We start from the raw sequence: 24,352 nt of genomic DNA on the forward strand, positions 1-24,352 counted from the left end.
AAGCAGTGATCACAACATAATAGAATTTCACATCCAGTTTGAGAGCGAGGATGACTAAGAATAATAAAGAGGGAGAAAATAAATTATGAGAGTAAACTAGCAAGAAATATAAAAACTGACAGTGAAAGCTTCTATAAGTATATAAAAAGGAAGAGGGTAGCTAAAGTAAACATTGGTCCCTTAGAGGATGAGACTGGGGAAATAATAATGGAAAACAAGGAAATGGCAGAGGAATTGAACAGATATTTTGTATCTGTCTTCACAGTAGAAGACACTAATAACATAACAATAATAGTAGAAAATCAAAGGGCAAAGGGGAGGAAGGAACTAAAAACAATCACTAACACTAGAGAAAAAGTACCAGGTAAACTAATGGGTCTAAAGGCTGACAGGTCCCCTGGACCTGATAACTTGCATCCGAGGGTCTTAAAGGAAGTGGCTACAGAGATAGTGGATGCATTGGTTGTAATCTTCCAGAATTCACTAGATTCTGAAAAGGTCCCAGCGGATTGGAAAACCGCAAACGTAACACCCCTATTCAAGAAGGGAATGAGACAGAAAGCAGGTAACTACAGACCAGTTAGCCTAACATCTGTCATCGGGAAAATGCTAGAATCCATTATTAAGGAAGTAGTAGCACGACATTTGGAAACTCATAATACAATCAAGGAGAGTCAACATGGTTTTATGAAGGGGAAATCATATCTGACAAATTTATTAGAATTCTTTGAGGAAGTAACGGGCAGGGTGGATGAAGGGGAACCAATGGATGCAGTATATTTGGATTTCCAAAAGGCACTTGATAAGGTGCCACATAAAAGATTACTGCACAAGATAAGAGCTCATGGTGTTGGGGGTAATATACTGGCATGGATAGAGGATTGGCTAACTAACAGAAAACAAAGTCAGGATAAAAGGGTCATTTTCAAAATGGCAATCTGTAACTAGTGGGGTGTGCAGGGCTCAGTGCTGGGGCCTCAACTATTTACAATATATATCAATGACTTGGATGAAGGAACAGAGTGTCTTGTGGCCAAATTTGCTGATGATACAAAGGTAGGTGGAAAAGCAAGTTGTGATGAGGGCAAAGTGTCTGCAAAGGGATATTGACAGATTAAGCGAATGGGCAAAAATTTGGCAGATGGAATATAATGTGGGAAAATGTGAAATCATCCACTTTGGGAGGAAAAATAAAAAAGCAAAATACTATTTAAATGGAGAAATATTACAAAATGCTGCGGTACAGAGGGATCTGGGTGTCCTCATACATGAAACACAAAAAGTCAACATATAAGTGCAGCAGGTAATCCGGAAGGCAAACGGAATATTGGCCTTTATTTCTAGGGGGATGGAGTATAAAAGCAGGGAAGTTAAGCTACAACTGTACAGGGTGCTGGTGAGACCACACCTGGAATACTGCATACAGTTCTAGTGCCCTTATTTAAGGAAGGACATACTTGCATTGGAGGCAGTTCAGAGAAGGTTCACTAGGTTGATTCCGGGTATGGAAGGGTTGTCTTATGAGGAAAGATTGAACAGGTTGGGTCTACACTCATTGGAGTTTAGAAGAATGAGAGGAGATCTTATTGAAACATACAAGATTCTGAGGGGACTAGATAGGGTAGATGCTGAGAGGATGTTACCCCTCATGGGGGAAATCTAAAACTAGGGGGCATAGTCTCAGAATAAGAGGTCGCCCGTTTAAGACGAATTACAAGAAGATAGATGAGGGCTGTGCAGTAGACGTGGTCTACATGGACTTCAGCAAAGCATTTGACAAGGTACCGCATGGTAGGTTGTTACATAAGGTTAAATCTCATGGGATCCAAGGTGAGGTAGCCAATTGGATACAAAATTGGATTGACGACAGAAGACAGAGGGTGGTTGTGGAGGGTTGTTTTTCAAACTGGATGCCTGTGTCCAGCGGTGTGCCTCAGGGATCGGTGCTGGGTCCGCTGTTATTTGTTATTTATATTAATGATTTGGATGAGAATTTAGGAGGCATGGTTAGTAAGTTTGCAGATGACACCAAGATTGGTGGCATTGTGGACAGTGAAGAAGGTTATCTGGGATTGCAACGGGATCTTCATCAATTGGGCCAGTGGGCCGATGAATGGCAGATGGAGTTTAATTTAGATAAATGTGAGGTGATGCATTTTGGTAGATCGAATCGGGCCAGGACCTACTCCGTTAATGGTAGGGCGTTGGGGAGAGTTATAGAACAAAGAGATCTAGGAGTACAGATTCATAGCTCCTTGAAAGTGGAGTCACAGGTGGATAGGGTGGTGGAGAAGGCATTCGGCATGCTTGGTTTCATTGGTCAGAACATTGAATGCAGGAGTTGGGATGTCTTGTTGAAGTTGTACAGGGCATTGGTGAGGCCACACTTGGAGTACTGTGTACAGTTCTGGTCACCCTATTATAGAAAGGATATTATTAAACTAGAAAGAGTGCAGAAAAGATTTACTAGGATGCTACCGGGACTTGATGGTTTGACTTACAGGGAGAGGTTAGACAGACTGGGACTTTTTTCCCTGGAGAGCAGGAGGTTAAGGGGTGATCTTATCGAAGTCTATAAAATAATGAGGGGCATAGATAAGGTCGATAGTCAAAATCTTTTCCCAAAGGTTGGGGAGTCTATAACGAGGGGGCATAGATTTAAGGTGAGAGGGGAGAGATACAAAAGGGTCCAGAGGGGCAATTTTTTCACTCAAAGGGTGGTGAGTGTCTGGAACGAGCTGCCAGAGGCAGTAGTAGAGGCGGGTACAATTTTGTCTTTTAAAAAGCATTTGGACAGTTACATGGGTAAAATGGGTATAGAGGGATATGGGCCAAGTGCAGGCAATTGGGACTAGCTTAGTGGTATAAACTGGGCGACATGGACATGTTGGGCCGAAGGGCCTGTTTCCATGTTGTAACTTCTATGATTCTATGATTCTATAATTTCTTCTCCCAGAGGGTCGTGAATCTTTGGAATTCTTTACCCCAAAAAGCTGTGGAGGCTGAGTCATTGAATACATTCAAGGCTGAGTTGGACAAATTTTTGATCAGCAATGGAGTCAAAGGATATGAAAGGGCGGGAAAGTGGAGTTGAGGTAAAAATCAGATCAGCCATGATCTCACTAAATGGCGGAGCAGGCTCGAGGGGCCGACTGGCCTACTCCTGCTCCTATCTCTTATGGTCTTATTTGGCATAAGTGGACTGGACACAAATACTTGAGGAGAAATCAGTGGCAAGCCAGTGGGAGGCACTAAAAAGTGAAATTCTACGGGTACAATGCAGACACATCCCCTTAAAGAAAAAGGGTGGCACTGCCAAATTTAGAGTCCCCTGGTTATCTAGAAGTATACGGGGCAAGATAAAGCAGAACAAGCAAGCTTATGACTGCCACAGAAAACTAAATACTGCAGAAAGCCTAGAGGAGTATAGAAAGTACAGGGATGATGTAAAAAAGGAAATAAGGAAAGCAAAGAGAGGGCATGAAAAAATATTAGCTAGTAAGATTAAAGAAAACCCAAAGATGTTTTATCAGTACATTAAGAACAAGAGGATAGCTAAGGAAAAGGTAGGATCTATCAGGGATGATAAGGATAACGTGTGTAGAAGCAGAGGATGTGGGTAGGGTTTTAAATGAATATTTTGTCTCCGTATTCACAAAGGAAAGGGATGATCCGGACATAGTAGTTAAAGAGGAGAGGTGTGAAATATTGGATAAGGTAAACATAACGAGAGAGGAAGTACTAGAGGGACTGGAATCCTTGAAAGTTGATAAGTCACCAGGGCCGGATGGATTGTTTCCTGGGCTATTGAAGGAAGCCAGGGAGGAAATAGCAGATGCTCTGAGGATCATTTTCCAATCCTCACTAGATACAGGGGAGGTACCGGAGGACTGGAAGACGGCAAACGTAGTACCATTGTTTAAAAAGAGTACGAGGGAAAGGCCGAACAATTGTAGGCCAGTCAGTCTTACCTCGGTGGTGGGCAAACTATTAGAATCAATACTGAGAGATAGGATAAACTGTCATTTGGAAAGGCATGGTTTAATCAGGGATAGTCAGCATGGATTTGTTCAGGGAAGGTCATGCCTTACAAATCTGATTGAATTCTTTGAAGAAGTGACAAGGAGGATTGATGAGGGTAGTGCAGTGAATGTTGTCTACTTGGTTTTAGTAAGGCATTTGACAAGGTCCCACATGGCAAACTGGTCAGAAAGGTAAAAGTCCATGGGATACAGGGAAATGTGGTGAATTGGATCCAAAATTGGCTCAGTAACAGGAAACAAAGGGTAAAAGTCGATGGATGTCTTTGCGAATGGAAATCCGTTTCCAGTGGTGTGCCACAGGGTTCAGTGTTGGGTCCCTTGCTGTTTGTGGTATATATTAATGATTTGGACTTGAATGTAGGGGTCACGATTGGCAAATTTGCTGACGACACAAAAATTGGCTGTGTAGTTGATAGTGAAGAGGATAGCTGTAGACTCCAAGAAGATATCAATGGGTTGGTGGAGTGGGCGGAAAAGTGGCAAATGGAGTTCAGCCTGGAGAAGTATCAGGTAATGCACCTAGGGAGGACAAACAGTAAAAGGGAATACGCAGTAAATGGGAATATATTGAGAGGGCTAGAGGAAGTGAGAGACCTTGGAATGCATGTGCACAGGTCCCTGAAGGTGGCAGTACAGGTAGATAAGGTTGTGAAGTAGGCATACGGAATGCTCTCCGTTATTAGCCGAGGTATAGAATACAAAAACAGGGATGTTATGATGGAACTGTATAAAACGCTGGTAAGGCCACAGCTAGAGTATTGTGTGCAGTTCTGGTCACCACATTACAAGAAGGACGTAACTGCTCTGGAGAGAGTGCAGAGAAGATTTACAAGAATGTTTCCCAGGGCTTGAAAATTGCAGCTACGAGGAGAGATTGGATAGGCTGGGGTTGTTTTCCTTGGAGCAGAGGAGGCTGAGGGGGGACTTGATTGAGGTGTACAAAATTATGAGGGGCCCAGATAGACAGGAAATACCTGTTTCCCCTAGTGGAGAGTTCAAGAACTAGAGGACATAGATTTAAGCTGATTGGTGGACGGATTAGAGGGGACATGAGGAAAAACTTTTTTACCCAGAGGGTGGTGGGTGTATGGAATTCGCTGCCCAAATTGATGGTCGAGGCAGGGACCCTCGACTTTTAAAAAAGTACCTGGACCTGCACCTAAAGTGCTGTAAGCTGCAGGGCTACGGACCGGGTGCTGGAAGATGGGATTAGAATGGGCACCTGGTTGTTCTTCAAACCGGTGCGGACACGATGGGCTGAATGGCCCCCTTCTGTGCTGTATCTTTTCTAGGTTCTACCACCGAGGTTAAACTGATTGGCCTGTACTTGCTGGGTTTATCCTTACACCCTTTTTTGAACAAGGGTGTAATACTTGCAATTCTCCAGTCCTCTGGCACCACCCCCGTATCTAAGGATGTTTGGAAGATTATGGCCAGTACCTCCACAATTTCCACCCTCACTTCCCTCAGCAACCTACGATGCATCCCGTTGGACTGGGTGACTTATCTACTTTAGTACAGCTAGCCTTTCTGATACCTCCTCTTCATCAATTTTTAGCCCATCCAGTATCTCAACTACCTCTTCTTTTACTGTGACTTTGGCAGCATCTTCTTCTTTGGTAAAGACAGATGCAAAGTACTCATTTACTACCTCAGCCATGCCCTCTGCCTCCATGAGTAGATCTTCTTTTTGGTCCCTAATCAGTCCCACCCCTCCTCTTACTACCCGCTTACTGTTTATATGCCTATAGAAGACTTTTGGATTCCCTTTTATGTTAGCTGCCTCTTCCTTTTTCACTTCCCCTCTAAACTTTCTTTATTCAGCCTGGTTCTCATTTGTATTATCAACCTGACATGTGTCATACATCCCCTTTTTTCTGCTTCATCTTACTCTCTCTCTTTCACCATCCAGGGAGCTCTAGCTTTAGTTGCCCTACCTTTCTCCCTCGTGGGAATGTACCTAAACTATACCCGAACCATCTCCTCTTTAAAGGCCGCCCACTGTTCAATTACAGTTTTGCCTGCCAATCTTTGATTCCAAATTACCCGGGCCAGATCCACTCTCATCCCACTGAAATTGGCCCTCCTCTAATTGTGTACTTTTTACTATAGATAGCTCCTTCTCCTTTTACAAAGCTAATCTAAACCTTATGATTCTATGATCGCTGTTCCCTAAATGTTCCCCCACTAACACTTGCTCCACTTGGCCCACCTCATTCCCCAGAACCAGATCCAGCAATGCCTCCTTCCTCGTCGGGCCGGTGGAGAGACTGGGTGATGGTGGTGCCATTGAAAGTCAGGGGAGAAGCTGAGCTTTCTCAGAGACGTACCCTAATAACAGGCATTATTGGGATAACGGGTGAAGCGTTGCTCGGATGGCCTTTGGGTAACAGGCGTTATTGAGAGCAGCAGGTTGGTTTATCTCCTTGTCTCAATGACGACTTCAAGGGCCGAGTGTCTAAATCTGCTTCTTCATTGTATTCTTGTCTTCTCCAGGAATTGAAGGTCCGCCAGGCACACCTGGACCCCCAGGACCACTGGGGCCTCATGGACCCCCCGGCCTGCCTGGACCTCCAGGACCACTGGGGCCTCAAGGACCCGTCGGCCTTCCAGGTAAGGGTTTACCCACTGTGGCCTACAGTGTTTTTCTAATTCATTGTTTTCTCCCCCTCCCCCCATTGACAGATTCCTCCATCACCATCCCTGGGTATGTCTCGTCTCACCGGCAAGACAGACCCACTGTGAAATAACCAGCCTCTTAACCTCCTCCCAGGTACCAAAGTGATGGAAGGAATCGTTTACAGTGCTGTCAAGTGACACTTACTCACCAATAACCTGCTCACCGATGCTCAGTTTGGGTTCCGCCAGGACCACTCGGCTCCAGACTTCATTATAGCCTTGGTCCGAACATGGACAAAAGAGCTGAATTCCAGAGGTGAGGTGAGAGTGACTGCCCTTGACATCAAGGCAGCATTTGACCGAGTGCGGCACCAAGGAGCCAGAGTAAAATTGAAGTCAATGGGAATCAGGGGGAAAACTCTCCAGATACCTGGCACAAAGGAAGATGGTTCTGATTGTTGGAGGCCAATTATTTCAGCCCCATGACATCACTGCAGGTGTTCCTCAGGGCAGTGTCCTAGGCCTAGCCATCTTCAGCTGCTTCATCACTGACCTTCCCTCCATCATAAGGTCAGAAATGGGGCTGTTCGCTGATGATTGCAGTTTTTAAGCTCCATTCACAATTCCTCAGATAATTAAGCAATACATGCAGCAAGACCTGGACAAGATCCATAGCCGGGAAGGTGACAGTGGGGATGGGCAATGTGTCCCAAGAATAAATATAAGAGAGAGGTTCAGGGAGCCCCGCACCGTGTGTAGTCCCAGGACCTTTTCATAGTAGGCACAGTACAGGAGGAGGCCATTCGGCTCTTCGTGCCTGTACCGGCTCTTTGAAAGAGCTATCCAATTGGTTCCATTCCGCTGCTCTTTCCCCATAGCCTTGTAAATGTTTTCCCTTCAAGTATTTATCCAATTCCCTTTTGTACATTACTATTGAATCTGCTTTTATTGAACTGAAATAAAGCGATAACTGTGGAAAGACTAAGTGGCTGGACAAGTCCTTTGGAGAGAATGGCAGGAGTGCTGTTTGCAGATTTCAGCCTTCATATTTTTTCTTTTCTTTCTAGGTCTTGCTGGTTCCGTAGGATTACAAGGAGAAGCAGGTGAGTGAAATTTTTACATTTAACTGCTTATTTCTATCTCTCTCACCGTCCCACACAGAATTCGAGCAGCAGCTCAGCACAGAACATAAGAAATAGGAGCAGGCCAATCGGCCCCTCGAGCCTGCTCCGCCATTCAATAAGATCATGGCTGATCTGATCCTAACCCCAAATTTAAATTCATGTCCAATTTCCTGCCCGCTCCCCGTAACCCCTAATTCCCTTTACTTCTAGGAAACTGTCGATTTCTGTTTTAAATTTATTTATAGATGTAGCTCAGTCCTAAATGCGATACTTGGTCAGACCCTATCAGATTCCGTGCTCTGCTCCCGTGTTTCTCCCTCTGATCCGGGGGTCATGGTTCCTGGGCAGGGGAGGGGGTTCTGGGCTTTACATGGTGCCTTTTATTCTAAGAGTGGGGGTGTGTGGGATCTGTTGCTCCATGTGGTCCGATTTCTGACACTGATCGATTCTCTCTCAGGTCCTCCGGGTCAAGACGCCTTCGTTGAACGGGTTTCATTCTCTGCAGCCCTCACTGCCCCTCAGCTCAATCCAGGGACCATCCTGTTCGATAAGGTGCTGGTGAACGAAGGAGGCCATTATGATGCGAGCACAGGCAAGGCAAACTGCACAGGTTCCCTGTCCTCACCTGGATTGCAGCTCCTGATGTCTAACCTTGCGACCCTCCTCTCTCGTAGTCTAACCTTGCGACCCTCCTCTCTCGTAGTCTAACCTTGCGACCCTCCTCTCTCGTAGTCTAACCTTGCGACCCTCCTCTCTCGTAGTCTAACCTTGCGACCCTCCTCTCTCGTAGTCCAACCTTCCGACCCTCCTCTCTCGTAGTCTAACCTTCCGACCCTCCTCTCTCATTGTCTTCAGGTTTATTCACCGTCCCGTACGACGGCCGATACTTAATCAGTGCTATTCTGACCGGACATCGCAACCAGCGAATCGAAGCTGTACTCGCAAAGTCCAACACAGGGCTGGCGAGAATCGACTCAGGGGGTTTCCAACCCGAGGGTCTGGAAAACAGGCCGGTGATGGGGGCCCAGCCCGTGTCTGGATCCCTGGGAATCTTCAACATCATCTTACCACTCAGACAAGGGGACACTGTCTGCATCGACCTGGTGACGGGCAAACTGGCAAACTCTGACGAACCCCTGACCGTCTTTAATGGGGTTCTTCTGTACGAGGACATTTGATGGAATGGTCTCCCTGGTGACCACACTGTGCTGGGGGGGTGTATTTAAACAGTAATATATTAGGAGCCCCTCTCCACACCGGGATCGAGAGCCCCTCTCCACACCGGGATCGAGAACCCCTCTCCACACCGGGATCGAGATAGAGAGTCGATCTCCACCCCGGGTTGCCACACTGCTGCTGAACTCTAATATAAAGCAGGGTTTGTAGAAATCACTGACACCGCCTGATGCTGTGGGAGAGGGAATTTGGTAAACATGCTGACTGCGACCATCCCTGAGCCGACCCCCGAATGCGGGAGGGGAAGGCCCCGGGCTCCTGGTCGTGAACCACCACGCTCGGGTTGGTCGCTGTCTCGTGTTTGTGATCAGTCACATGGAACTCAATCTCTTGTATCAGCAGCAGCTCACAGGTGATTGGTTATAAATAAAAAGCTCACTCTTTGGTTGATGCTGGGATTGTCTCATTTTATTCACCCCGTGTTACGTGCTCAGCCTCTACTGATCCACCCCCCCGGGAGTCTTCAGCCAATGAAAGAATGATGCGGGAAGGTGGAGAGGGTTTCATTTCCTGGGACACTGGCATCAGTACTGGGACAGGAAGGAGCTGTACCACTGGGACGGGCTGCATCTGAACGGGAATAGGACCAGGGTCCTAGTGGAAAGGATACGTGGGACTGTCAATGGGACTTTAAACTAGTAAAACAGGGGGAGGGATCTGGGGAAGAGAATGTAAGTCTGAAGAAATAGGAAATGAGAGTAAAGGTCAGACCAAGGAAAAAGGGTAACAAACAGTAAGGGAACAATTACAGTTATAGAACAAGTACAAAATGACTTAAAAATAAAGTGAGGGGAACAGTTATTAAAAACAAATTAAATTGCCTGTACAGTAATAAGCACAGTATCTGAAACAAAACAGGGGAACTGGAGGCAATAATTCATAGCAAGGAGCCAGATGTGGTAGGAATAACAAACACGGCTACATAAAGAACAGGACTGGCAGTTAAACATTGCAGGATATAATGTATTTAGAAAGGACAGGGAAGGAGGGGGGTGGGGTAGCTGTACTAATTAGGGACAACATAAAGGCAATAGAAAAAAAAGGGACAAATAACATTAAGATAGAATCAGAATCCATATGGATTGAGACAAAGGGTAAGAAGGGATCGATCACGTTAATAGGGATATTCTACAGGACACCTAATAGTGGAAGGGAAGTGGAGGATGAAATATGTAGACAAACCTATGAAATGAGTAAAAAGCATCAAGTAATAATCATGGGAGATTTCAACTACCCCCAAATAAACTGGCAAGAAGAGGTAGGGAAAGGGGAAACAGGAATGGAGTTTTTACAGTGTGTTCAGGACTCCTTTCTTACCCAGTATGTGAGAAACCCAAGAGAGGAGTCCCCGCTGGATCTAGTAATGGGAAATGAAGCAGAATGGAGAATTGCAAATGTTACACCCTTGTTCAAAAAAGGGTGCAAGGATAAACCCAGCAACTACAGGCCAGTTAGTTTAACCTCGGTGGTGGGGAAACTTTTAGAAACGATAATCCAGGACAAAATTAATTGGCACTTGGAAAAGTGTGGGCTAATAAATGAAAGTCAGCACGGATTTGTTAAAGGAAAATCATGTTTGACTAACTTGACTGAGGTCTTTGATGAACAATTCTAAAAGAGGTACAGGAACTGAGAGATCTGGGGGTATATGTACACAAATCGTTGAAGGTGGCAGGGCAGGTTGAGAAAGTGGTTAGAAAAGCATACGGGATCCTGAGCTTTATAAATAGAGGGATAGAGTACAAAAGTATGAAGTCATGATGAACCTTTATAAAACACTGCTTCGGCCACAACTGGAGTATTGTGTCCGGTTCTGGGCACCGCACTTCAGGAAAGATGTGAAGGCCGTGGAGAGGTGCAGAAGAGATTTACTAGAATGATTCCAGGGATAAGGGACTTTAGTTACATGGACAGACTGGAGAAGCTGGGGTTGTTCTCCTGGGAACAGAAAGTTGAGAGGAGATTTGATAGAGGTATTCAAAATCATGACGGGTCTAGACAGAGAGAAACTGTTCCCATTGGTGGAAGGGTCAAGAACCAGAGGACACAGATTTAAAGTGATTGGCAAAAGAACCAAAGGTGACACGAGGAAAAACCTTTTTACACAGCGAGTGGTTAGGATCTAGAATACACTGCCCGAGGGGGTGGTGGAGGCAGATTTAGCTGTGGCCTTCAAAAAAGGGAACTGGATAAGTACTTGAAAGGAAAACATTTGCAGGGCTACAGGGAAAGGGCGAGGGACTGGAATGCTCTTGCATAGAGCCGGCGTGGACTTGATGGGTCGAGTGGCCTCCTTCCATGCTGTGCCAAATTGAGGGGTGCAGTTAATACAAAGAAAGAATGTGTCAAATGCAAGAGGACAATAATAAACTTGCAGAATGGGAGTGTAATTGGCAAATGAATTTCAATATAGATAAGTGTGAGGTGGTGTATTTTGGTAGGAAGAATAAGGAGGCCACATACTGCTTGGATAATAAGAGTCTAAATGGGATAGAGGAGCAAAGGGATCATGGGGTACAGATACACAAATTACTAAAGGTAGCGACCAGGTTATTGAGGCCATAAAAAAGGCAAACCAAGCACTGGGGTTCATTTCTAGAGGGATAGAATTGAAAAGCAGAGAAGTTATGTTTAACTTGTATAGCATCTTGGTTAGACCACACTTTGAGTACTGCACACAGTTCTGGTCTCCATATTATAGAAGGATAAACTAAACCAACACCAAACCCAAGAAGGGGATATTAGGACAGATGACCAAAAGCTTGGTTTTAAGGAGCGTCTTAAAGGAAGACAGAGACAAAGAGGTTTAGGGAGGGAATTCCAGAGCTTAGGGTCTAGGCAGCTGAAGACATGGCAGCCAATGGTGGAGCGATTAAAATTGGGGATGCAGAAGACGACGCCAGAATTGGAGGAGCGCAGAGATCTCGGAGGGTTGTAGGAGGTTAGAGACATAGGGAGGGGCAAGGCCATAAGGGATTCGAACATGAGGATGAGAATTTTAAAATAAAGGTCTTGCCGGACCATTGGAAGCCCCCACCCAGAAAAAAAGATTGCACGCTGATGGTATGAGTGAGTGGGCGCTGAGGGGAGGGGAACGTCTGTGGGAGGATCAGTGAGTAACAATGCCCAGGAATAATTAAGTCTCACACACATATTCCTTATCTGCTCTGCTTCAAATTTACATCATTTTGTTTAAAAAGTCGCACCTCAAACTCCAGGAAATTATAAAACAAGTAACATTTTTAAGCTTGTTTTTGTGAATTTTGTACTGAAACTGGGGGATGTAAATGCTGGAGAATGGAACACTTTCTATTTCAGGCACCCAGTGCCAGCATCATGCATTCCCGACTCGAGGTAAAAACAGAGTAAAGCTCCCTCTACACTGTCCCATCAAACACTCCCAGGGCAGGTACAGGGTTAGATACAGAGTAAAGCTCCCTCTACACTGTCCCATCAAACACTCCCAGGGCAGGTACAGCACAGGTTAGATACAGAGTAAAGCTCCCTCTACACTGCCAGTTTGATACTGCCCCTTCACAGCCAGCAGACAGGAGATTTAAATCCCATCAGAGCAAGGAGCCACTCATCCCTGGTGCCCAAGCTGGGTCCTTGAGGTAAAGGACAGTCTGACCCACTGTCCCACCCAGACATCAATCAATCAATAGTACTTTCATGACAGGCCCTTCAGTGTGAGACAGACATTAACACACCAATGTTGACTCATTATCAACTCTACAATGAACACTTACATTTTAAAGAATATTATTTAAACAATCATTTTGCAGAGGTTTGTCCCTGAACTGTACGTTGAGGAATAGGAGCCTGTTAATCACAGATAGTGATGAGCACACTTCATAAAATACGAAGAGCCCGAGAGCCTGGAGGAATCAAAGGTAGTGAGTTTCCAGATGTGGATTATGCATGAACATCTGCCCTAGTGACCACCCCCTCACATCTGCCCCCCCAATGACAGCTTACCTCCACCCGAGTGACCCCTCACATCTGTCCCCCAGTGGCCCCCCCTCCTCCTCACATCTGTCCGCCAGTGGCCCCCCTCCTCCTCACATCTGTCCCCCAGTGGCCCCCCCTCCTCCTCACATCTGTCCCCCAGTGGCCCCCCTCCTCCTCACATCTGTCCCCCAGTGGCCCCCCCTCCTCCTCACATCTGTCCCCCAGTGGCCCCCCCTCCTCCTCACATCTGTCCCCCAGTGGCCCCCCCTCCTCCTCACATCTGTCCCCCAGTGGCCCCCCTCCCCCTCACATCTGTCCCCCAGTGGCCCCCCCTCCCCCTCACATCTGTCCCCCAGTGACCCCCCTCCCATCTGTCCCCGAGTGGCCCCCACCCTCCTCACATCTGTCCCCCAGTGGCCCTCACCCTCCTCACATCTGTCCCCCAGTGGCCCCCACCCTCCTCACATCTGTCCCCCAGTGGCCCCCACCCTCCTCACATCTGTCCCCCAGTGGCCCCCACCCTCCTCACATCAGTCCCCCAGTGGCCCCCACCCTCCTCACATCAGCGTGGAGAGGTGGAGCTGTGTGAAGGGTGGGGCTTGTATTTTTGGGAGAGATGAGAATGTGTGATTGGTGAAGCTCGATGTGTGTCGAGGGGTGGGGGTGGAATGGCTGGGTGGTTACAGGCGGGGGCGTAACACACATTGAAGTGAAAAAGTGATCCGACTTGTATGCACTGCACGGCCGGGATCGTGTGATAGAGGGATGAATGAAATCAGAGGCCGGGATCGTGTGATAGAGGGATGAATGAAATCAGAGGCCGGGATCGTGTGATAGAGGGATGAATGAAATCAGAGGCAATTCAGTCAGAAGAGTAGTTATTGGTAGGAAAAAGCATCTCCAATTTACTGCCAGTCTGGGAGCTGGTATGAACAGACGCTTCACCCCAGATGTGGTGCTTTTCACAGTGTGAGGTGCGGCTCTCGTCAGTGGTCACTAGGTAATAACCGAGGTTATACTATTTCATGGACACTTCATTTCGAGCGAGGAGTGTGGAAGAGCTCACAATAGGGGGCTGCTTGCTTGAGGATTGCCTTCAGCCCAGTTTTTACTCAGATCATGTGTAAATTGTTGCAGCATCATCCCGAGAAAGGGCGCTTACAACAGTCCGGGAAACAGATGCTGCAAAAGGAGGATTGTAAGCACGATCATTAGTCCACACAGCAGCAAGACCACCCAGATCGGGAAAATTTCTGCAAAACAAACAATGCTGTTATTCATCCAACCCAGGACCATACTGACAAAACTTCAACCTGTGTGCTACTGTGAACATATTAAAAATACATACACCATCACCTGTCTCTTCACTAGAGAAATGCGCCTGCCAGAGGCGTGGGACAGCGCCCGCTAGAGGTGTGGGACGCAGCCCCACGGAGCGGGAAGGGTCCCATAAGATCATAAGAAATAGGAGCAAGAGTAGGCCATTCGGCCCCTCGAGCCTGCTCCGCCATTCAATAAGATCATGGCTGATCTGATCCTAACCTCAAATCTAAATTCATGTCCAATTTCCTGCCCGCTCCCCGTAACCCCTAATTCCCTAGTCCAAAAATCTATCGATCTCAATCTTGAATATACTCAATGACTGAGCATCCACAGCCCCCTGGGGTAGAGAATTCCGAAAATTCACCCTCTGAGTGAAGAAATTCCTCCTCATCTCAGTCCTAAAAGTCCGACCCCTTATCCTGAGACTATGCCCCCTAGTTCTAGATTCTCCAGCCAGGGGAAACAACCTCTCAGCATCTACCCTGTCAAGCCCTCTCAGAACCTTATATGTTTCAGTGAGATCATCTCTCATTCTTCTAAACTCCAGGGAGTTTAGGCCCAGTCTACTCAACCTCTCCTCATAGGACAACCCGCTCATCCCAGGAATCAATCCAGTGAACCTTCGTTGCACCGCCTCTAAGGCAAGTATATCCTTCCTGAGATAAAGAGACCAAAACTGTACACAGTACTCCAGGTGTGGTCTCACCAAAGCCCTGTACAATTGCAGCAAGACTTCCTTACTCTTGAACTGCAACTCCCTTGCAATAAAGGCCAACATACCATTTGCCTTCCTAATTGCTTGCTGTACCTAGAATCATGGAAATTTACAGCACAGAAGGAGGCCATTCAGCCTATCGTGTCTGTGCCAGCCGAAAAGGAATTATCCAGCCTAATCCCACTTTCCTACGTAGCCCTGTAGGTTACGGCATGTCAAATGCACATCCAGGTACTTTTTAAATGAGTGAGGGTTTCAGCCTCTACCACCCTCTCAGGCAGTGAGTTCCAGACCCCCACCACCCTCTGGGTGAAAAATTTTCTCCTCAGCTCCCCTCTAATCCTTCTACCAATTACTTTAAATCTATACCCTCTGGTTATTGACCTCTCCGCCAAGGGAAATAGGTCCTTCCTATCCACTCTATCTAGGGCCCTTTATAATTTTATACACCTCAATTAAATCTTCCCTCAGCCTCATCTGTTCCAAAAAAAAATAACCCCAGCCTATCCAATCTTTCCTCATAGCTAAAATTCTCCAGTCCTGGCAACATCCTCGTAAATCTCCTCTGTATCCTCTCTTGTGCAATCACATATTTCCTGTAATGTGGTGACCAGAACTGTATGCAGTACTCAAGCTGTGGCCTAACTAGTGTTTTGTACGGTTCCAGCATAACATCCCTGCTTTTATATTCGATGCCTCAGCTAATAAAGGAAAGTATTCCATATGCCTTCTTAACCACCTTATCTACCTGTCTGGCTACCCTCAGGGATCTGTGGACATGCACTCCAAGGTCCCTCACTCGCTCTACACTGCCAATTTTGGATCCAACTTCCCACTTTCCCTTGGATCCCATGGGCTTTTCCTTTCCTGACCAGTCTGCCATGTGCGACCTTGTCAAAAGCCTTGCTAAAATCCCCATAGACTACATCCAACGCGCTACTCTCATCGACCCTCCTTGTTACCTCCTCAAAAAATTCAATCAAGTTAGTCAGACACAACCTTTCCTTAACAAATTCATGCTGAGTCAATGATTAATCTGTGCCTTTCTAAATGATGATTTAATACTGTCCCTCAGAATTGTTTCCAATAATCTGCCTATCACTGAGGTTTGTCCTGCCCAGCTTCATTCCCTAAAACTAAGTTCACAACTGCCCCCTCTCATTGAGCTGGCTATGTGTTGGCTAAAAAAGTTCTCCTGAATGTATTTCAAGAATTCTGGGCCCTCTATACCGTTTACACTAATTCTATCCCAGTTAATATTTGGGTAGTTGAAATCCCCTATTACTGCTCTATTGTTTTTGCACTTCTCAGAAATTTGCCTATATATTTGCTCTCCTATCTCCCTCTGACTGTTTGGGGGCCTATAGTACACTCCCAGCAGTGTGATTGCCCCTTTTTTGTTCTTTAGCTCGACCCATATGGCCTCATTTGATGATCCTTCTAACGTATCATCCCTCCTCACGGCCGTAATTGTTTCTTTAACCAATATTGCCACCCCCCCTCCTTTTTTATCCCCCCTTTTTATCTCGTCTCAAAACCCTGTAACCAGGAGTGTTGAGCTGCCATTCCTGCCCTTCTTTAAGCCATGTTTCAAAAATAGCTAAGATACCAAACTTCTGCACATCTATCTGTGCCCTCAGTTCATCCGCCTTATTCACTACACTCCTTGCATTGAGGTAAATACCATTGAGCACTGCCAAACTCTTTTGTTGTCTATTTTCTAACCTTTGTTTCCTCTGCCTTCCAAACTCACTTACTAATTTTCTGCCTTCCACTTCCAGCTCTGCTTCTCTCCCTTCTGAATCTACGATCAGGTTCCCATCCCCCTAGATTCAAGCTAGTTTAAACCCTCCCCAACAGCACCAGCAAATCTCCCCGCGATGATATTGGTCCCAGCCCTGTTGAAATCAATGTTAATTTTCTGTGTTTTGTGTACAAGGACACCCAAATCCTTCTGAACATCGACATTTAATAGTTTTTCATCATTTAAAAAATATTCTGCTTTTCTATTCTTCCTACCAAAGTGAATAACCTCACATTTCCCCACATTATTCTCCATCTGCCACCTTCTTGCCCAATCACTTAACCTGTTTATATCCCTTTGCAGACTCTTTGTGTCCTCCTCACAGCTTACTTTCCCACCTAGCTTTGTATCGTCAGCAAACTTGGATACATTACACTCGTTTTCTTCATCTCAGTCATTAATATAGATTGTAAATAGCTGAGGCCCAAGCACTGATCCTTGCGGCACCCCACTGGTTACAGCCTGTCAACCTGAAAATGACCCATTTGTTTCTACTCCCTGTTTTCGGTCCATTAACCAATCCTCTATCCATGCAAATATATTACCCCCAACCCCACGAGCCCTTAACTTATGTAACAACCTTTCGTGCAGCATCTTATCGAATGCCTTTTGAAAATCCAAATATATTACATCCACTGGTTCCACTTTATCTACCCTGCGAGTTACATCCTCAAAAAACTCCAGTAGATTTGTCAAACAGGATTTCCTTTTCATAAAACCACTGACTCTGCCTAATCATATGATTTTCTAAGTGCTGCGTTACCACATCCTTAATAATGGATTCCAGCATTTTCCTGACGACTGATGTCAGGCTAACTGGCCTGTAGTTCCCTGTTTTCTCTCTCCCTCCTTTCTCGAATGGCGGTGTTACATTTGCTACCTTCCAATCCATTGGCACCGTTCTAGAATCTAGAGAATTTTGGAAGATCACAACCAATGCATCCACTATCTCTACAGCCACCTCTTTTAGAACCCTAGAACGTAGGCCATCAGGCCCAGGGGATTTGTCGGCTTTTAGTCCCAATAATTTCTCCAGCAATTTTTTAAAAACTAATCTTAATTACTTTAAGTTCCTCACTCTCATTAGACTCTTGGTTCCCCACTATTTCTGGTATGTTTTTGTGTCTTCTACTGTGAAGACAGATACAAAATATTTGTTTAACATCTCTGCCATTTCCTTATTCCCCATTATAATTTTTCCTGTCTCAGCTTCAAAGGGACCCACGTTTACTTTCGTTAATCTCTTCCTTTTCACATACTTGTAGGCGCTCTTACAATCTTTTTTTATATTTCTTGCTAGTTTACTCTCATATTCTATTTTCTCCCTCTATTAATTTTTTGGTCATCCTTTGCTGGCTTCTAAAGCTCTTAATCCTCAGGCTTACTACTCATCTTGGCAACATTATAAGCCTCTTCTTTTAATCTAATACTATCCTTGACTTCTTTAGTTAGTCATGGATGGACCACTTTACCAGTGGGGTTTTTATTCCTCAATGGAATGTATAATGGTTGAGAATTGTGAAACGTTTCTTTAAATATCCACCATTGCTTATCTACCATCATATCCTTTAATCTAGTTTCCCAATCAACCGTAGCCAACTCGCCCCTCATACCTATGTAATTGGCTTTTTTTAAAGTTTAAAGACTCTAGTTTCGGACTTAAGTACGTTACGCTTGAACTAAATATGAAATTCTATCATGTTATGATCACTCTTCCCCAGAGGATCCCTTACAATGAGATTACTAATTAATCCTGTCTCATTACACAAGAGACGATCTAAAATGGCCTGTTCCCGGTTGGTTCCACAACGTAGTGTTCTAGGTTAGATCGCTGATGTCAACCACCTCAGGCATGGTGGTATAACTGACCGCAGAGCAATAGGACTGGGTGTTGGGGTTTGCAAGTGGGAGGAACTAGCAAGGGTTCAGTTTCCTGATCACAACCCAGTCGCAAGTGTGAACACTGAGAAGGCAGGAGTAGCCTCCATTGTGATCATCCCCCAATGGTTGAATATCATGCCAACACTTGCTTTCTGAACTTGTGTAAATTGCCAACTTAAGTAATGATGTGGAGATGCCGGTGATGGACTGGGGTTGACAATTGTAAACAATTTTACAACACCAAGTTATAGTCCAGCAATTTTATTTTAAATTCACAAGCTTTCGGAGGCTACCTCCTTCGTCACCTGACGAAGGAGGTAGCCTCCGAAAGCTTGTGAATTTAAAATAAAATTGCTGGACTATAACTTGGTGTTGTAAAATTGTTTACAACTTAAGTAAGACAGCAGAGGACTGGTACTGGTGAGAGCCAGTGCCTAGTAGAGGAGAGAGAACTGGACTGGTAATAAATCTCGGACTTACGTCTATTTGGCACCAGATGGAGTTTACACCGACTGTCCACTGCCACACTCAGTAACGCTGCCTCATTGCCTCCAGTCACCTCCCTTGCTGGACCCACATCAGGCAGAAATGCCAAATCCGTCACCACAATCCCGTGTGTCTCCTTCACGTAGTAAACTTGCTGTGTTCGGGGAAGACAAGAAGAAGCACATCAATTCTGGTTTTATTTCCTGGCTCATCTCTTAACTGGCTCTTTTGCCAATCACCTTGAATCTGTGTCCTCTGGTTACCAACCATTTTGCCACTGGAAACAGTTTCTCCTTATTTACTCTATCAAAACCGTTCATGATTTTGAACACCTCTATTAAATCTCTCCTTAACCTTCTCTGCTCTAAAAAGAACAATCCCAACTTCTCCAGTCTCTCCACATAACAGAAGTCCCTCATTCCTGGTAAATCTCTTCTGCACCCTCTCTAAGGCCTTGACATCCTTCCTAAAGTGTGGTGCCCAGAATTGAACACAATACTCAATCTGGGGCCTCACCAGTCTTTTATAAGGGTTTAGCTTAACTTTCATGCTTTTGTACCCTATGCCTCTATTAATAAAGTCAAGGATCCCATATGCTTTTTTAAACAAACAGCCTTCTCAACATAAAAACATAAGAAACAGGAGCAGGAGTAGGCCATACGGCCACTCAAGACTGCTCTGCCATTCAATCAGATCATGGCTGATCTTTGACCTCAACTCCACTTTCCAGCCCGATCCCCATATCCCTCGACTTCCCTAGAGTCCAAAATTCTATCCATCTCAGCCTTGAATATATTCAGTGACTCAGCATCCTGTGTATGGAATCTAGGGAAGAAATTTAGAAAAGACTCAAAGCATAACATTTCCTCTGCTTTGAATATTGGTCCAATTTTCCTTTAATAAATGCAGTGGTCTTTGTCTCAACCACTCACTGCAATGCATTCCAAGCTACAACAACCCACTGTGTAAAAGAATTTCTCCTAACCTCTGCGGTACAGAGGGATCTGGGTGTCCTTGTACGTGAAACACAAAAAGTCAACATACAGGTGCAGCAGGTAATCTGGAAGGCAAATGGAATATTGGCCTTTATTTCCAGGGGGCTGGAGTATAAAAGCAGGGAAGTCATGCTACAACTGTAAAGGGTGCTGGTGAGACCACACCTGGAATACTGTGTACAGTTCTGGTGCCCTTATTTAAGGAAGGATATACTTGCATTGTAGGCAGTTCAAAGAAGGTTCACTAGGTTGATTGCGGGTATGGAAGAGTTGTCTTATGAGGAAAGATTGAACAGGTTGGGTCTATACTCATTGGAGTTTAGAAGAATGAGAGGAGATCTTATTGAAACATACAAGATTCTGAGGGGACTCGATAGGGTAGATGCTGAGAGGATGTTACCCCTCATGGGGGAATCTAAAACTAGGGGGCATAGTCTCAGAATAAGGGGTCGCCTGTTTAAGACGGAAATAAAGAGGAATTTCTTCTCCCAGAGGGTCGTGAATCTTTGGAATTCTTTACCCCAAAAAGCTGTGGAGGCTGTGTCACTGAATACATTCAAGGCTGAGTTGGACAAATTTTTGATCAGCAAGGGAGTCAAAGGATATGAGGAAAAGGCAGGAAAGTGGAGTTGTGGTAAAAATCAGAATCGCCATGATCTCATTAAATGGCCTACTCCTGCTCCGATCTCTTATGGTCTTTCTTCTCTTACGGTCTTTCTTCTCTTACTGATCATTTAAAATGATGACCCCCTCATCACTGACTCTCTAACCAGAGGAAATAGTCTTTCATATTCACTCCATCAAAATCCTTCATAATTATAAAATCTCCTCTTAGCCTTCTCTGTTCCAGTGGACCAGTATCAAGTCTCTCGTCTTAATGATATTTTCCCATCCCAGCAACATGCTGGTGTATTTGGAGCTGTGCATTCTGTGTTTCAACTCTGGAGCTGCCTGATTGACTGAAATGGCCTTCTCTGGCCCTGTACATACTTATCTTCAGATTGGTACCGTCTCTATTCACTGGGCACAACCTATACACACGGGCACAGGTAGAACTCATGAAGCCTGCAATCTCTGTGTGATGTACACAAAACGGGTCAGAGTAGAGGACACTGCCCATCACACATACAAAGGTCCCAGATAGAGACAGACAGAGACTGACCCCCACAGGACACAGAGAGACAATGATAGTACCAAGCAGAAAGGCAGAGAGAACATTGTGATATTACCTGGAGTGAGAATGCTATGTAGATAGCTACAGACCCAGTCACAGTGCCAAGCCCAATAAACGTCCCCAAATCACTGCAAGATAGGAAAAGAACAGCATCTATAAGCAAAGACAATCTTACAATCAGTAGGTGGACTACATTTAAAATACTAGGTCGAAGAAATAACGAGAACCAGCACTTGAAGCGCTCAACTCCAGAGAAAGGACACCTTCCCATTTATCTCCGATCCCCCATACTTCAAAAATGCACCAACTCTCACTGGGGTGCGGGCTCCATAGGCACCGACTCTCTACAGGAGTCTGTACCAGTATCAGATTGTGGGAGGGGTCGAGTGTGGTACCAGGGGTTAGTGTGACTGGGGAGGGGTCAAATTTGTGGAGATGGAAACAACTGGTTATTTATTAAAGCTGGTTTCAGTCAGGCACTGACCGTTCTTCACCCTCAGGCCTGCTGACACTAAACTCTGAGCTTTACACAACCAATTGTCCCGTTTCTCATCCCAACACCTGTATTCCTCACCACATGAAGCAACTGTACCTGACTGACATTGCGGAGATCACCTCATTCCCACAATCCTGGGTGAGCAGTGGCAGGAAGTTCTTTCCATCCCATTTGCTGATGTAACACAGGAGAGGTTTGCGTTCTCGTTTGTGTGGAATCTGCACTGTATAGAGTCGAAGAGCTCCCTTAATATCCTCAACCGTCCCAAACCTGCAACAGGTGCAACATAGCATCAAATTGTGACCAGGCCAATCAATCAATCAGGGGCAACCAGGCCAATCAATCATTCACTCGGGGGGCGACCGGCCAATTAATCATTCACTCGGGGGGCGACCGGCCAATCAATCATTCACTCGGGGGGCGACCGGACCAATCATTCACTCGGGGGGCGACCGGACCAATCATTCACTCGGGGGGCGACCGGACCAATCATTCACTCACTCGGGGGGGTGACCGGACCAATCATTCACTCACTCGGGGGGTGACCGGACCAATCAATCACTCACTCGGGGGGTGACCGGACCAATCATTCACTCACTCGGGGGGTGACCGGACCAATCATTCACTCACTCGGGGGGTGACCGGACCAATCAATCATTCACTCGGGGGGTGACCGGACCAATCATTCACTCACTCGGGGGGGTGACAGGACCAATCATTCACTCACTCGGGGGGTGACCGGACCAATCATTCACTCACTCGGGGGGGTGACCGGGCCAATCAATCATTCACTCGGGGGGTGACCGGGCCAATCAATCATTCACTCGGGGGGTGACCGGGCCAATCAATCATTCACTCGGGGGGTGACCGGGCCAATCAATCATTCACTCGGGGGGTGACCGGGCCAATCAATCATTCACTCGGGGGGTGACCGGGCCAATCAATCATTCACTCGGGGGGTGACCGGGCCAATCAATCATTCACTCGGGGGGTGACCGGGCCAATCAATCATTCACTCGGTGGGTGACCGGGCCAATCGTTCACTCGGTGGGTGACCGGGCCAATCAATCATTCACTCGGGGGGGGGGGGGGTGGGGTGGAGAAAGAGAACCGGGCCAATCAATCAAAATGATAGCAGTATTTAAAATTGGGAAAGGATGGGACAGGGTAGATAGAAGCAGACTGTTTCCAGTCGTTGAGGATCTAGAATGAGGGGCCATTGATACAAGATTAAATATAACAGATTTAGAACAGAGAGCAGGAGAAAGTTGTGAGGCTGTGGGATTCACTTCCAGGGTTAATGGTTGAGGTAGAAACTATCAACATTCAGGATTAAACTGGATAGGGGGATGAAGGAAAGGGGGATGAAGGGATATGGGAACAGGGTGAGTAAATGTGATTCGAACGATTTGCTCGTGCGGAGGGTAAAGGGCGACACAGACTGGTTGGGCCGAATGGCCTGTTTCCGTGTTGTAACTTCTATGTATGTATTTCTCTGTAATCACACACTGTGACAGGGCACATCAATTGATCGCACTCCACGAGAGAAAGATAATCAGTCAGTCACACGGGAGGAGGAGACACAGCTGGGTGGGAAAATGTTCTACAATTATTTACTGGAAACAGATATTACATTTTTCTCCTTATGCTTTATACTCGTAGACCATTAGATTTATCAAAGTGTCACCTGCGCTCAGTGGGTAGCACTTCCAGCTCTTAATCAGAAGGTTCTGGATTGAAGCCCTACTCCAGGACGAGCCTATTATCAAACTGACACGGAGGGAGTGCTGCATCGTCAGAGGTGCCGTCTTTTGGATGGCATGAGGTGTTAAAGATCGCATGGCACTATTCAAAGAGGACCAGGGAATTCTCCTGGTGTCTTGGCCAATACTCGTCCCTTGGCCAATACTCGTCCCTCAATCAACAACTTGCATTTATATTTTTTTTATTTATTCATGGGATGTGGGCGTCGCTGGCGAGGCCGGCATTTATTGCCCATCTCTAATTGTCCTTGAGAAGGTGGTGGTGAGCCGCCTTCTTGAACCGCTGCAGTCCATGTGGTGAAGGTTCTCCCACAGTGCTGTTAGGAAGGGAGTTCCAGGATTTTGACCCAGCGACGATGAAAGAACGCCGATATATTTTCAAGTCGGGATGGTGTTGACTTGGAGGGGAACGTGCAGGTGGTGGTGTTCCCATGTGCCTGCTGCCCTTGTCCTTCTAGGTGGTAGAGGTCGCGGGTTTGGGAGGTGCTGTTGAAGAAGCCTTGGCGAGTTCTTGCAGTGCATCCTGTGGATGGTACACACTGCAGCCACGGTGCGCCAGTGGTGAAGGGAGTGAATGTTTAGGGCGGTGGGTGGGGTGCCAATCAAGCGGGCTGCTTTGTCCTGGATGGTGTCGAGCTTCTTGAGTGTTGTTGGAGCTGCACTCATCCAGGCAAGTGGAGAGTATTCCATCACACACCTGACTTGTGCCTTGTAGATGGTGGAAAGGCTTTGGGGAGTCAGG

The 24,352-nt window shown here is 46.1% G+C and overlaps 2 protein-coding genes across 3 annotated transcripts in view; one reads left to right on the plus strand and one right to left on the minus strand.

Moving 5' to 3' along the window:
- The window catches only part of LOC137313770 (EMILIN-1-A-like), a 68,181-nt gene extending 58,771 nt beyond the window's left edge, over positions 1-9,410 (plus strand). Inside the window, exons 5-8 of the mRNA XM_067979560.1 lie at positions 6,540-6,656; positions 7,730-7,765; positions 8,244-8,378; positions 8,642-9,410. Of these exons, the coding sequence (XP_067835661.1) occupies positions 6,540-6,656; positions 7,730-7,765; positions 8,244-8,378; positions 8,642-8,964 (611 nt within the window). The 3' untranslated portion in view covers positions 8,965-9,410. The remainder of the gene's footprint in view (positions 1-6,539; positions 6,657-7,729; positions 7,766-8,243; positions 8,379-8,641) is intronic.
- Positions 9,411-13,846: 4,436 nt separating this feature from the next.
- The window catches only part of LOC137313768 (guanine nucleotide-exchange factor SEC12-like), a 55,914-nt gene continuing 45,408 nt past the window's right edge, over positions 13,847-24,352 (minus strand). For both annotated transcript variants that reach the window (XM_067979558.1, XM_067979557.1), the window contains exons 6-9: positions 21,944-22,117; positions 21,407-21,479; positions 19,177-19,336; positions 13,847-14,226 (exon numbers count right to left, since the gene is read on the minus strand). In XM_067979558.1, the coding sequence (XP_067835659.1) occupies positions 14,132-14,226; positions 19,177-19,336; positions 21,407-21,479; positions 21,944-22,117 (502 nt within the window). In that variant the 3' untranslated portion in view covers positions 13,847-14,131. The remainder of the gene's footprint in view (positions 14,227-19,176; positions 19,337-21,406; positions 21,480-21,943; positions 22,118-24,352) is intronic.

Source organism: Heptranchias perlo, unplaced genomic scaffold (assembly GCF_035084215.1).
Source record: "Heptranchias perlo isolate sHepPer1 unplaced genomic scaffold, sHepPer1.hap1 HAP1_SCAFFOLD_475, whole genome shotgun sequence".
NCBI lineage: Eukaryota > Metazoa > Chordata > Chondrichthyes > Hexanchiformes > Hexanchidae > Heptranchias > Heptranchias perlo.